At 41.6% G+C, this 13,894-nt stretch overlaps 1 protein-coding gene across 1 annotated transcript in view; it reads right to left on the bottom strand.

Annotated features, from left to right (window-relative positions):
- Positions 1-2,756: 2,756 nt before the first annotated feature.
- The window catches only part of LOC103374779 (cryptochrome-2-like), a 27,365-nt gene continuing 16,227 nt past the window's right edge, over positions 2,757-13,894 (bottom strand). The window contains exons 6-13 of the mRNA XM_008304928.1: positions 13,722-13,885; positions 12,486-12,671; positions 12,252-12,403; positions 11,334-11,536; positions 10,143-10,223; positions 9,663-10,062; positions 2,915-8,279; positions 2,757-2,872 (exon numbers count right to left, since the gene is read on the bottom strand). Of these exons, the coding sequence (XP_008303150.1) occupies positions 9,668-10,062; positions 10,143-10,223; positions 11,334-11,536; positions 12,252-12,403; positions 12,486-12,671; positions 13,722-13,885 (1,181 nt within the window). The 3' untranslated portion in view covers positions 2,757-2,872; positions 2,915-8,279; positions 9,663-9,667. The remainder of the gene's footprint in view (positions 2,873-2,914; positions 8,280-9,662; positions 10,063-10,142; positions 10,224-11,333; positions 11,537-12,251; positions 12,404-12,485; positions 12,672-13,721; positions 13,886-13,894) is intronic.

The raw sequence follows: 13,894 nt of genomic DNA, 5'->3' as shown, positions 1-13,894 counted from the left end.
AGTCAGTTAACAAACCAGGTTAAGTGGTTGGTTTAACCAGTCAAACAACAAACCAGCAAACCAGTTCAACCAGAACACCAGTCTGTCAGCGAAGACACCAGTCTAACCAGTCAGCCAGGAAACAAGTTAGTAAGCAAACCAGTCAAGTAGTAAACCAGATGATCAGCAACCCAGTTAAACCAGTCAGCCAGCAAATCAGTTTAACCAATCTGTCACCAAACCAGTTTAACAAGTCAGTCAGGAAACCAGTTTAACCAGACAGTCAGAACACTAGTCAGCTAGGAGACCAGTTTAACCAGTCAGTCAGCAAGTCATTCAGTTAACAGACCGGTTTAACTGTTGATCAACAAACCAGCTGATCAGCAAACTAGTTCAACCAGTCAGTCAGAAAACCAGTCAGTCAGCAAACAATTTACTCAGCAAACCAGTCTAACCAGTCAGTCAGGAAACCAGTTGGTAAGCAAACCAGTCAAGTAATAAACCAGTCAACCAGCAACCCACTTTAACCAGTCAGCCAGCAGATCAGTTTAACCAGTCAGTCAGTAAAGCAGTCAGTTGGTTAATCAATCAGTTAGTTTACAAACCAGTTTAGCTCTATTCATTTAGCCACGAAGCAAAGTAGCTAGTTATCCAACCAGTAAACCAGACAGAAAGGGGTCACCTGGTAAACTGAGAACCAGTCTGCCAGTGATCTAGTGAGGCAAACTAACTAACCAGGAAAACAGTTTACCAGTCAGTCAATAAACTAGTTTAACCAGTCAAAAAAAATGTCAGTCAGCAAATTAGTCAGTCTGAAAACCAGTTTAACCAGTCAGTCAGCAAACTAGTGACTCAGCAGAAAACAACCAATTTACAAACTAGTCAGTCAACAAACCGACAAACCAGCCAGTAAAGCAACTAGTCAAGTTAATCAGTTATTCTTTCCAGCAGCCTTTCAGCCAGTTTAACAGTCAGAACTTCAACTAGTTAACTAATAAACCAGTCGCTCAGTCATACAGCTGACTAACCAGTCATTCAGTCAGTGAGTAAAGCAACAGCCTGAAACTAAACCTGCTAACTGACCAGCTGGAGGCTGAACTGTGTTGATGCTGTTGAACAGTCTGAAGATCAATAAACACGATCAGCTGATCTGGATCAATGAAAATGAGCTCCTTTAACCTTCAGCTCTTTAGTGTTTAAGGAGTCAGAGGAGACTCCAGCATCCTCTGGTTAACAGAAGCAGGTAAACTAGTTGTTAAAGCGTTCTGATGCCGTGTCTCAGACCTGATCACAGTATTCAACCTTTATTGATCTTTAAACTCATTCAAACTGAAGTCATAAAGAAGAAACCTGTAGTCAGAGTTAAACCATTCACTCACCAACCTCCTCCTATAAAAGCCATAGACTAAAAGCACATTTATAGAGTCAATCGGCTCCAAGCAGCTGAGCTGATGCTGCAGCGCCCCCTGCTGGCCGGAGGTCAGAACTGCCAGCTCATTCACATGAATTAAGATCTAAATCAGCAGCTTCTAAGAGACAGCAACAGGAAATTAGAGGTTTAGTTTTATATTTCAACCAGAAACTTGAATCGTTTGTGGACCAGAGCGGAATAAAAAGCAGTCGGCGTCTGTAAAGTTGTTCCAGTTGTTTGATCTGTTCAGTCTGTTTACCTGCATTTAAATGAAGATATCTGACCTCCAATCATGCAGTTCAACCAGAAACAGAGGACAGAAAAGTTGTTTTTATACTAAAAACTATCATCAACAATCAAAAATATTAATAGTGAGCTCTGGTAGTGGTTTAACACTGAGGTCCTGTTTCCTCCAGATGACTTCCTGTTCAGGTTTTATTAGTCTTTAACTTATTGTTTTACTAAACTGCTGCATACTTGTGTTTTTTCCCCCTAAAGTCTCACATATAGCAAACTAAAGATAACAATCATGGAAATATTCCTAAATTTACAGCAAGAAATTAGACATTTTTAGGAAATTATGAATAGAACCTGCCTTCACCCTGAGTCAGCTGGGATAGACTCCAGCCCCCCATGACCCTAGTGAGGAATAAGGTGTAGAGATGATGGATGGACCAGTAAAATGTATGAATTAAAAACATGGATTCAGACTCCTGATTTCAATATTTTCCTTCCTGAAGGTGACGTAGTTCTGGACTAAAGATCGTCTCCTTCATCAGATGAAGAGCTCCAAGAATCCAACAAAGAAGCTTTCAGAAGAGACGAGAGTCGTGTTTCTAGTGTTTAAGTTCATCTTGTGTCTCTTTATTGTTGATTTATGTCTGTTTGTGGTTGTTTCGCAACTCTCTGGTCGTCGTTTTGTGTCTCTTCGTGATTGTTTTTTTTATCTCTTTGTGGTCATATTGTGTCTTTCTGTGGTAGTTTTGTGCCTCTTTCTTGTTGCTTTGCATCTCTATGCGGTCATTTTGTGTCTGTCTTTTTGTCTCTTTATGGTCATTTTGTGTCTATGTTTTTGTCTCTTTATGGTCGTTCTGTCGTTCTGTTGTCATTTTGTGTCTCTATGTGGTGCTTCTATTTCTGAGGTAGTTTTGTGTGTCCGTCCTCACATCTGTGGTTATGTGGTGTCTTTTTGTCACTGACTCTCAGCAGTCGTATCAAACACAAACTCTCTCTGTGACCTCCTGACCCTTTGGGCTCTTGGTCCTGGTCCTGTTCCTGGTTCTAGTTCTGGTCCTTCAGTGACCCTTCCATGAGTGTCTGTGTGTATCAGGGAGCCGATGAACAGAAATGACACCACAAACTCTGCTTTCAATCACAGTTCCTTCAGCGGTTTTAATGAAAATAAACTCTGTTTGTACAAAACAAATAAATATCGGTGCGGCCCACGCTGTCGGACAGAACCTCCGGCCCCTCAGACAGAACCTCCGGCCCCTCAGACAGAACCTCCGGCCCCTCAGACAGAACCACCGGCCCGTCGAGGCCTCGGCCGTCGGACAGAGCCGCTCCCCCATCGTCACTGCCGGGCTGGTGTTGCGTTCAGGATCAGCGGGAACTCTAGGCGTCTCAGTTCTTCCCTGCGGGGGGCCGGACGGTTTGTCTCCAAACTATCTGTTACCCTCTCTGGGGTAAAAATCTCCCTTCCAGGCAGCACTGAGGGGGTTTCACAAAGTCCAGCTGCTACTATGGCTTTAAATCCTGGAGCTAAAAATGACGAAGCAGTTTGGTTGAAGAAACGTGAAGTTAAAGTGCAGGACGTCTGATTGTCAGTTTTAAAAAATATCAGAAAATAAAAACAGGATTCCTGCAGAAAAACCCGACCAGACGGATGAACCTGAGCGTTAAACCCAGTCGTACAAAATTCAGTTAGCTATCATCTACCGTCCAACAGATTATCTGAAAACAAACTGAATATTTTTAGATTTTTACTAAGACATTAAAGTTGCTGCTTTGCGCTGTGGGAAATCAAAACAGCGATTTTTTTGCTTTTTTCTGCATTTTATAGAAAAAAAATCTAATAAGTTGAGCGAAAATGACGATTAATTATCATAAAACAACACATTAAAGACGTCTTGCTGTTCTGCGGGATGTTACTCAGGCGTCGTCTCAAGTGTTGTAGCAGGTTTCTGACAAAATAATGAACCAAAAGCTGCTCACATGGAGTCAGAGCACGAGATGGAATTAGCAGAAAATTAATCAGCATCTACTAAGACAATCAAATCAACATTTTTGACATTTTTAAAAGGGAAAAAATTGAAAATATTTTTAGCTTCCAGCTCCTCAAACGTGAAATTTGATGCTTAACTGGATATTTTCAGATTTTTTTTTTTCCTTTAAGACATTAAAGATGCCGTGTTGCATTCAGGGGAAACTAAAACAGGATGTTTTTTGCAGCTTTCTGTCATTTTATATACAAAAACAATAACTGGCAGATAAATTGAGCGAAAATGAAAATCAATTGAGCTTGTATGAGATTTATGAAGTAGAAGAATTCACTTCTGTCAAGAATTTAGGACGAAGAGCTGAACTTATAAATAATCAATTAAGCGAATGACGGAGATTTAATCTGCTGCCGTCAGTTTTTATGTCTTCAAACGAGCTGAGAAAGTGCAGGTCTGACTAACTACTACTGGATGAACCACCTGCAGACGAGAGAGAACGAGCGACTCGGTCGGGTTTCTGCAGGTCGCTGAGCTGCTTTCGCTGCCCCCTACTGGACACTGAGTCTTTGTGAAACCCCCCCGGCCTCAGACCGTTAGTGAAACAGACAGGGTGTTACAGGTTTTACAGATTTTATATACAAACTCTGATAAATACGTGGGGAGAACAACAAAGCAGGGTTTTTTTGTTTGTTTTGTTTTTTTCTCTACATTCAAGTCACACAAGCAGCGTTTTTCAGTTGCCACAGAAAAAAAAAAACAATATGGCAAAAACTCGCCTTCGTCTCCGTCGTCCCCCGAATTTAAACCGTTTTCCAGACCAGACGGGGAATTCATGGACTATAAAAACAGTATGTTCCCTAATTAACATTGCTGCTAGCAAAAATATCAGATATTCTCCAAAACATTCACATCGGGCATTTACATATGAACATGAAGAGACTCCATCGTGGACTCTGGTGTTTGTTTTCACTCGTCAACAGAAAACCAAACGCAGGCTTCAGACCTCAGGATGTTTCTGTTCGATAACACGTCAGCTGATTATCGAGGCATTAATACTGCGCTTCGGTGTCCGACCAATCAGAGCTCACCGTCTTTTACCACCCTGTGATGTCATCAGGACGACTTCCTGAAACAAGAACGTAAACAAACGATGCCAAAAAAAAAAAAACGATTAACGGATTAAGAAGTGCAACTATTTTTCTATTTTCAAATAAATAAATAAAAAAAGTCTAACATTTACAGATTTTAGTGTTTAAAAAAAGTCGATTTTCTGCTTTTGATAGTCACGCACAAAGATTATCTGAAACTTTTTTTGTAAATTTTTTTAACGTTTTATGGACTTTATGGTCACGTCTGAGCAGAAATACTAAATAATTGCGGGTTCAAGCTAGTAAAAAGTGCAGATTACATGCAGCTTTTTGCCTTATATGACTGTAAACTGAATCCTTTTGTGGTGTTTGTGGCTTTTGAAGATGTTCTACACAATTATTTTGCAATTTTTCATGGACTCAGTGACGTTTCCTTGATAGAAACGCCCCAAAATTTGCTGGTTCAAGCTTCCACAATGTGCCGACTGCAGGCTTTTTCTCGTCATATTTGACTTTAAGCTAAGAATGTTGCTGTCGGGGTTGACTTTAGGTCAAATAAGACATTTAAAGACGACATCTTCAGTTCTACAAAATAATTTCACAATGTTTTGTTGTAGTTTTTTGACAGATTGCAAGATAAACTAAATATTTTTGGGCTTTTTGTGACTTTTGGTTGAACAAAAGACGTTCAAAGACGTTACCGTCAGTTCCACTAAACAGTTCTGGATGTTTCATAGACTACAAAACATCCAAAGTGTGCTGGTTCAGCTTTTTAAATGTGCCAAATGCATGATAGTTTCTTCACACATGACTGTAACTGTATATTTTACCTTCTTTTAAAAAACACGTTCAAACAAAACGCAGCATTTAAAGACGTCCCCTTCGGCCCTGCACTAGTTTTTTGGCACGCTTTTAATGTTTTAATAACTAAAAAATATATTTTTTAGGTAAAAAAGCAGAATGTGCTGGTTTCAGACTCTTTGACGTGCAGATTTGATGTAATTCTTCGTCATTTATCACCATAAATTGAATATTTTAAGTATTTGCGCTGATGTTCCGACAAAACGAAACATGATCTCAGGATGTGGTAAACTATAAAGAGGTTTTTTGGTTTCTATTTTTTGACTTCAGCTCAGCGAAGCACAGATGAAACTACTGCTTGAACAATCGGCAAAGTAAAAAGAAAAAAAAAAAAACATTTGCAGAGTGGAAAAATCTGCAAAAGTTGTGAAAATTAAAATGTGCAGGAAAAATAAATAAAATGAGTGTTTTTTTCTTTCTTCTTTAGTTTTTAAAGGAAGCAACTATTTCATAAAATCATCTGTCAATAAAGCAAAACAAAAACGGTGATTAATCACAAAGGATCTCCTGAATGTCAGTGTGCTAAGCTAAGCTAAGCTAAGCTAGTTAGCAGCACACTTTGAGTTTTGTCGTATTTAAGCTTAAAACAAAAAATCTGAACGTTTGGGAGCATCAGCTTTAACTTTGACTACAAACAGGACAGAGTGGCTGAATGAGGCTGAGCTACTGACCTCTTGTGTCGGTTTTATTCAGTTTTTGCCTAAAATTGCACGTTAAGCGGTTCATAGTGAGATAAAGTGCTGAAGAAACCCGACTCTGGTCAGGAGCCAGTTCTATATAAATGTGTGTTTTGGGCTCTGCTGCTCTTGGACACGTGGAGGCGCTCGAAGGAGCAACGCTCTCCACCATCGACACAAAAACAAACAGAGACTCGACTCTTTGGGGTTATCGAAGCCACATCCTGAAGTCTGAACATCTCGCTGCTGCTGAAACAAGAACAAGTCGGTTTTTGGTCTGAAAGGATCCGAACGAGCCGCTACAGACTGTTAATGAAGACGGACGACACGACGGCCTCCCCACAGAGAAACACCTCAAAGGTGAACGTCGTCGTCTCCAGTTTGTGGAATTATTTGCAACCAGAGAGAAAGAAAGAAAGAGGAGGTTTGAGGTGGAGCTCATGAGTTTCTCATCTTTTCCTCCTGAGATGTGAGTGAGGACGGTGAGGAGATGTTAGCATCTTGCCAAAGCAATCAGAGGACGAAGGTTTAGGCTGTCCTGCCTCGTGTTAAAGCAAATCGATTTATGGGGACAAGTAGCTGCTACGTAGCTGGAAGCTGCTCACCAACAACTCGATGGACAGGATTTCTGTGGAGGCGCTGAGATGTTCAAACTGAAACAGAACAAAAACTAAGGCTGTGTCTGAAATCACCCATCACACCGTGAATCGTGATGTCTGAATGCTAAGCTACAGACGCTACACCCTGTACAGTGCCCTCAATGTACCCCACAAACCACCGACGGTCACCAAACAAAAAGACGAACGAAAACCTGTCATTAAAATGTGAGTAATTTCCTGTTTATGTTTTGTTAAACTTGATTCCCCCCGTGTCTTATCTACACAATAACCTGTGAATCTGTTTGTGCTACGCTGCTGCGGCACAAATCACAGCCAGCGAGCGACGTGACGAACACCTCCAGTAGTGTCTGAAAAACACACATAAAACACACAGTGGTCCCTGATAGTGAGCCGATGGTTTCAGACACGGCCTGAACATCTCAGTAACTTTTCCTCCTAAGCAGCAAACTGATGCGTGTTTCTGCCACCGGATCAGCTCACATTCATGAACAATAACCTGATTGTATTTAATGAAGCCGTGCAATAACGTGACCTTCACACTGAGAATGTTTCCAGAGTTACAGAACCTCAATGTGACCAAACGGCGACTCTGCACGATGTCATAGAACGAAGGGAACATTCTGCACGTCTTCATTAAATAAACTAAAGTTGTGGAGTTTTGGTTGGTTAAAAGGCTGATGTGAGAAAATCAGCTTTTTAAATGTGATTTTAAAGAAATCTTCCTGCTTTTTCGGATTGTTTATATTGTACTTTTTGATTAAATTACAGTTTGGTTGCAGCTAAGTTCTATGAGGATGAGAGGATTTGGTTCCCATCACATAGCGTCCCCTGTGGAGCTCCTATCAGCGCCTCTGAGCAGCTCAACGCCGATTAGCTAAACTCTACAAGCTGGCAGATACAAGCCTCCTCACGTCACAGAAACGACGATTTGTTCTGGTGCCTTCAGAGTAAACACAATCTGCTCAACGGGCCGATCAGGAGGCCGCCGGCTCCACCTTCATCCACAGTCTGCAGCTCAGAGCGTCACTCGTTAAACCTCACGAAGCACAGAAACACAAATGTCACCCAGCGCTTCCGTCTCCACGGTCTGGGTTCACGCTGTTCATTATGGGATGTCTCAGAGGTGGAACTGTACAAGAGAAGATTACTCATCTTTTAGCTTCATTCGCTCAAATAAGATGTTTTTTTTTTGTTGTTTTTAAATCATTCAAATGTTTCGACTTGTTTCTGGAGTCAATGTGAGTAAAATGCTTTTGCACCGTTTCCACATGTTGCTGTTGCTGTTGTTGTTGTTGTTGTTGTTGTTTGCATGCTTCTGTGTGTGTGTGAATGTTGTCCAAGAATCCAGAACAGTGTTCGTCGTGTGTCGCTGTGTGTCCAGGAGTCCCGGCTGGATGTTTGCAGATTGTTCTCTTACGCTCCACCTGAAGACAAAAAGCCAAACAGGAAGCACAGGTTCAGGCACCGGGGACGTATTTAAGGGACGGACAGAAGGAAACGGTTCAGTGTGTCTGTGGTGCAGCAGAGACGTTCGTCTGGAGAAATAAAACACTCAGAATCCTTCCTGTCAGCTCAGTTTGACACGTTGAATGAATTAAATAAAAGTGTTTGTGCTTCATTATGATCATGTTGCACTTTTGATTCGCTTCATGTTTAACTAGAAGTCTTTTATTTACTTTAGGAGGTTCGTTTAACACCTGTAACGACTAATTCCTTCACATGGCCACTAAAAATCAACGGTTTCAAGTTTGTTTTAGCTTTAAAAACACAAAAGTGTTGATGACTTTGACATTAATGTATGAAATCATCAGAAGTTTGGATACTGACCCAGTGAAACGTCAAAACTTAAATATTAATGAACAAAATCATAGATACCTTTGACATTAATGCATTAACATGCTAATAATGTGGATAAGAACGTGCACAAGTGCCCAAAACCTGGATATCAATGCACGAAAGTTGTAAAAACCTGAACATCAACCCAAAAAAGTCAATCAATAACCTGAATATTAACGTGCAAAGAGTCCAAAACCTGGATCTTAATGCAATAAAGTGTCAGAAAACTGGATGTAAATGCACAAAACTGTCAAAAACCTGGATACTAACAAATAGAGTTACCAATAATCTGGATATTAATGTAAAAAAAAGTGTCAATAACCTGGATATTATAACCCCAAGGTGTTAAAAATATTTATTTACTTACCAAACAGTCAATAACATGGATGTGAATGTAAAAAAAGTGTCAATAACCTCAATATGAACATGGAAAAGCACCTACAACCTGTATATTAAGACAATACAATGTCAATAACTTGGATATTAATGCACAAAAGTGCCCAAAATATGAACGTAAACACACAAAACTGTCAAAAACCAAGATATTAACACATAAAATTACCAATACCCTAAATATTAATGCACAAAAGTGTTGATAACCAAGATATTAGCACACAAAAGTATATTTAACCTGGATATTAATGTACAAAAGTGAATATTAACTCAGAAAATTACTGATAATCTGAATATTAATGTGCAAAAGCGCCTAAAACCTGTAAATTAACACACTAAAATGTCAATAAATACTGTAGGACAGTGTCAAAACCTGGATTTTAAAACACAAATATATCAATAACCTGGATTTTAAAACACAAAAGTGCCAATAATTTGGATATTAACACACAAACTTGTCAAAAAACTGAACATTAAAGAACCAAAGTGTCTAAAACTCAGATTTTAACAAAAATCCACATTTCAGGTCATTAAAGTGTCGATGTTCGGGGCTGTGTTTATGTCTTTGTGTATTTCACCTGCATCACTGCTGCTGTGCTGCCGTCTCCTCCTCCTCCATCCTCTCCTCCTCCTGCTCCACGTCCTCCTCCATCCTCTCCTCGCCTCCCGCCTCCTCCCTCTCCTCCCCCCGGGCTATGGGGGGATAGCTCGGCCTCCCCCGCTGCCTCTGGTTGCGCCTCGCCTTGCGGGCGATGCCCTTCCTCCTCTGGGCCACGGAGGCCGGGCTGGGCGACGGGGACGAGGTGGGGCAGGAGGAGGAGGACGGGGAGGCCGGCTGGCCGGGCTGAAGCTGGTGGGAGGAGACGCAGGGAGGCTGGGCCGCTTCGTCCGGGTCGGGGTGCTGGGCCGCGGTGGAGGAGTCTGGAGCTGTGGAGCAGCCGGCGGCGTCGCTGTCGGCCAGATCTCTGGATGGAGAGTCTGAGGAAACACAGCACCGGAGTCAGTTTGTTCATCCTCACAGAGTCTGAATTAAGCAGACGACTGTGGCTTCAGCGTACCGGGGCCGCTGCTGGTCTGAGACTCATCCGTCATCGGCGGCTCGGCTTCCTCCTGGATCGTTGGTACTGATGCTAGAAGACCTGACGCACAAAGAGACACGAGGGTTTAAAAAGCATTGAAACAAAAACGCCTAACGTCAAGTCAAGACTTCTGAGCTCTGGGAAAAAAACCTTTGATCGAGGGCAAAGCTGGCTGCGGACAGGAATAACATCGCGCTAAAGTGTTCAAAAAAAAAAAAAAAAAAGGATATTAATGCACAGAAGTGTTAAAAAATCCAGAAAGAAGTGCAAAAGAAGCACCAAAAAAACAAAAATATGAACACGTCAAAGTGTTAGTAACCATTTAAACAACATGAAAACTACACACACGACAGGTAAAAACTAAAACACGCAGAGATAATAACAGTTCAAAGCATATTTACCAGTAATATTACTGCATTAAACGCACTAATCTCACCACTAACGCTCGTTAGCTTAAAGTGTTTATTAAAGGATAATTCAGGTTTATTCCAGCCAATAAAACCTGCCTACAACTTTAGAAACGCTCCAGAATTACAACATTTATCTGCCGGAAACTGTAAAAAAAAAGAAACTGAAAAAACGTCCAGATTTTCAACTTTCCGACAGTCTTTGAACACATCACGTGCACTGTTCAGTTCTGTCGGGAAAATAGACCTTTTTTTTTTTGTTTGTTTTCATGATTTCTGTCGTTCTGTGTCGTTGTGCACAGAACACATTTCTGAGTTCTCTCTCCTTCTTCGTTCTGCTTCCATAGAGGTGCAGGACTTCATACTGCAGTTAAAAACGAACCTACACTCGGGAAAAGCACAAAAAACCTCCCAAACACTGCTGCTTGGAGTTCAGCGGGTTAATACGTCTCTATGTTACTGTTAACTTCTCGACCTCTGTTGCAGAATTTCTGGGCACAAAACGGTTATTCTCGACCAAACAAAGCTCCGTGCAGCTTTTCCAAAGAACCCAACATCTACATGAATCTGTTGAATATGGCTGAATATTCCTGTATGATTAATGTAAATATCAGGTTCTTTAAAAAGCTGCAGGGAGCTCCGGTTAGACGCCTGGATCAAATAAACCCAAACACAGGTTTGAAAATACCTTCGACACCTCACAGTTACAGAGATCACAGTTCTCTTTGCACAGCATTTAAAACCAGCGTAGGAAACGACTCACTGAGGCCTCTGTAGTGGGAGAGCTGCTGGTAAACCTGCTTCATCCTCTCGATGTTGAGCCGGCTGCCCTCGGCGTGGTTGATCATGGGTTTGGGGTAATCCACGCCCACCACGCAGTTGGCCGCCTTCTGGAGCGCCTCGGGGGCGTTCCAGGGCTCGTAGATGTACCGGTTGGGGTAGTCCTTCAGGATGGGGATGTAGCGCCTGCAGGACGGATCCAGGAGAACAAAAATCAGACCGACATCCTGCATTTAAAAGCACGTATCGGTGTAGCACAGATCTGGAATTAAAAACCTGCTGCTCGGCTGGAAAATGTTGGAAATGTTGGAAGCTTCCTGAGGAGTCATTCCACAACGTAAAGTACAATCTGAACATTTTACAGTGTTTTTAAATCCTGTATTTCCTCAAATATGAACCAGAGTTTTTAACTGCCTCGACTGCAGAAGGTAGTCCACCTTGAATCAGTTTATTTGGTCATATTTTCGTACAAAATCTTACTTCAAATTATTCCTGTTTGCCCTGTTAAAGTCACTGCCGCTAATAGAAACTCTGCACTATTTGTTACTGCTTTAAATTCTCTTAGTTCACAAAAGTCCTACGTTTCTTAACAAGGCTTTCTCTGTGAAACATCTGCAGGATATCAACTAACAGCTGGATGAGATCAACTCTCTGAACCCTAAACATCCACCAGCAGGTTTAAAAGGTGTAAAATCTATACATATATTTTAAATGTACACAATTTATCTGCCAGAAATGATAAAAACAGAATCTATTTGGCAGGTTTTCAACATCAGACCACTTCTGAACTACTCAACTGTTTAAAACGTAACCAAACTCAAGTTTAAAATCATATTATTTAGGTCAGAGTTTTCGTCTTTGGTCGACTGCTGCTCCAGATAATCGTTGCTGTAGGACCGACCTGATGTAGTCTCCAGACGGGTCGGTTCTCCTCCCGAAGCCGACCGGACAGTAGCAGTGGAAGAACTGCTGGAAGAAGGCACTGCAGGACAACCACATCCAGCTGCCGGCGTTCACGCTCCAGTCGGCGTCCAGCAGCAGCTCCTCGAACACCTGCAGACACACGAGTTCGTCAGAAAGCTCCGCCCTGAAAGAGCGTCGGTTCCACCCGAGAGGCTCCGGGTCGGCGGCTCACCTTCATGCCGCTCTCCCAGCTGATCCACAGGTCTCCTCTGGTCAGGAAGCAGGCCACGGCGTGCCGGGCCAGGTGGTGGATCCAGCCCTCCTGCCTCAGCTGGGTCATGATGGCGTCGATCCAGGGGAAGCCGGTCCGGCCCTCGGCCCACTTGGCCAGCGCCTCCGGGTTCTGGTCCCACGGGATCTGGTGACAAACAGAGATATAATGTAAGTATAAAAGAAGACAAACTATTCCAGTGTGTAGATGCACGAAGTCCTTGAATCTATCATGTGTGACAAAAGAAAGTTTACCAAATGGAAGCTTAAAATCTGAATATTTCATCAAATTCACTTTATCCTAAAAAAATATGCTGAAAAAAAGAAAACAGATTGTGTAAAAACACTAAAAAAAAAACCAGAGCTCCTCAGCAAAACTGATACAGTTTAGAGTTTTCACTGTAGAAGAATCACCTGCTGAACGCGTCACCTGAACTAAAACACAACTCCAGTAATCAGAACCTGGATTTATTCACTAGAACTCCTGTTATAATGAAGTTTTAAGAAATGAAGCACCACTATTCTGTATAAAAGTACTATTCTAGACACTGTGTGTTTCCTTTATTTGGGTAAATTATCCATCATGTCATATGTGGACATGTGAAAGGTGAATATTGTCTTTATGATATCTGTATTTTTAGCCTTATTGTACTTTAGTAATTCCTGTCCAGCTTCTTCCGTGTCTCATCTTTATTTAGTTGCTGTAACGGAAGTAACACAAGCGTAAACGTCGGACAAATCAAGCGTTTTTTTCTTAAATTTCCAAATTGTTTCCATCTCACCATTACAAAAAAACCCCAAACAGTCAGACTTCAACTTATTCCTGCTAAATATTCTGGATTTCCTGAACTTCTTGTACAATATTTATTTGGATTTCCAACTCCGTCTCCCTGTAGGATGTATGAAACCTCATGTGCATGTGAATTTCTCCACAGAACTCCCCACGTACATCGTCTGAACTCTGATCATGATCTGATTTTATTTTTTACCATTTACCATCACCGTGTTCTCTGTTCAAAAAAGAAGAAACTGTGTACTGGTTTTCTGCTTTTCTTTTAACATACATCCAATAATTTCAAGATTTTAAAAGTTCAATTTAATTACACAAGATGGAGAAGCATCTCTGCTGCTAATAATGGAGGTAGATATCTAGATAGAGATCTAATAGAGTCTCTATCTTCTTCGTTTCGAGGCTCACCTGGACACAGATGGGGTTTCCGTCCATGCGGTCGAAGTTTGGGTTGTTGGTGGCGGCGGTGTAGAAGAACTCCCTCCATAAGAGCTGCCCGAACAGGGACAGGGGAGGACTGCAACGCTTCCGGAGCTGATGGAGACACGAAGAGGGAAAAACAGGACGATTATCTCACATGT

The sequence above is a fragment of the Stegastes partitus genome, unplaced genomic scaffold (genome assembly GCF_000690725.1).
Source record: "Stegastes partitus isolate 25-593 unplaced genomic scaffold, Stegastes_partitus-1.0.2 Scaffold2353, whole genome shotgun sequence".
NCBI classification, from domain to species: Eukaryota; Metazoa; Chordata; class Actinopteri; family Pomacentridae; genus Stegastes; species Stegastes partitus.
This window is presented reverse-complemented; position numbering and strand designations above follow the sequence as displayed.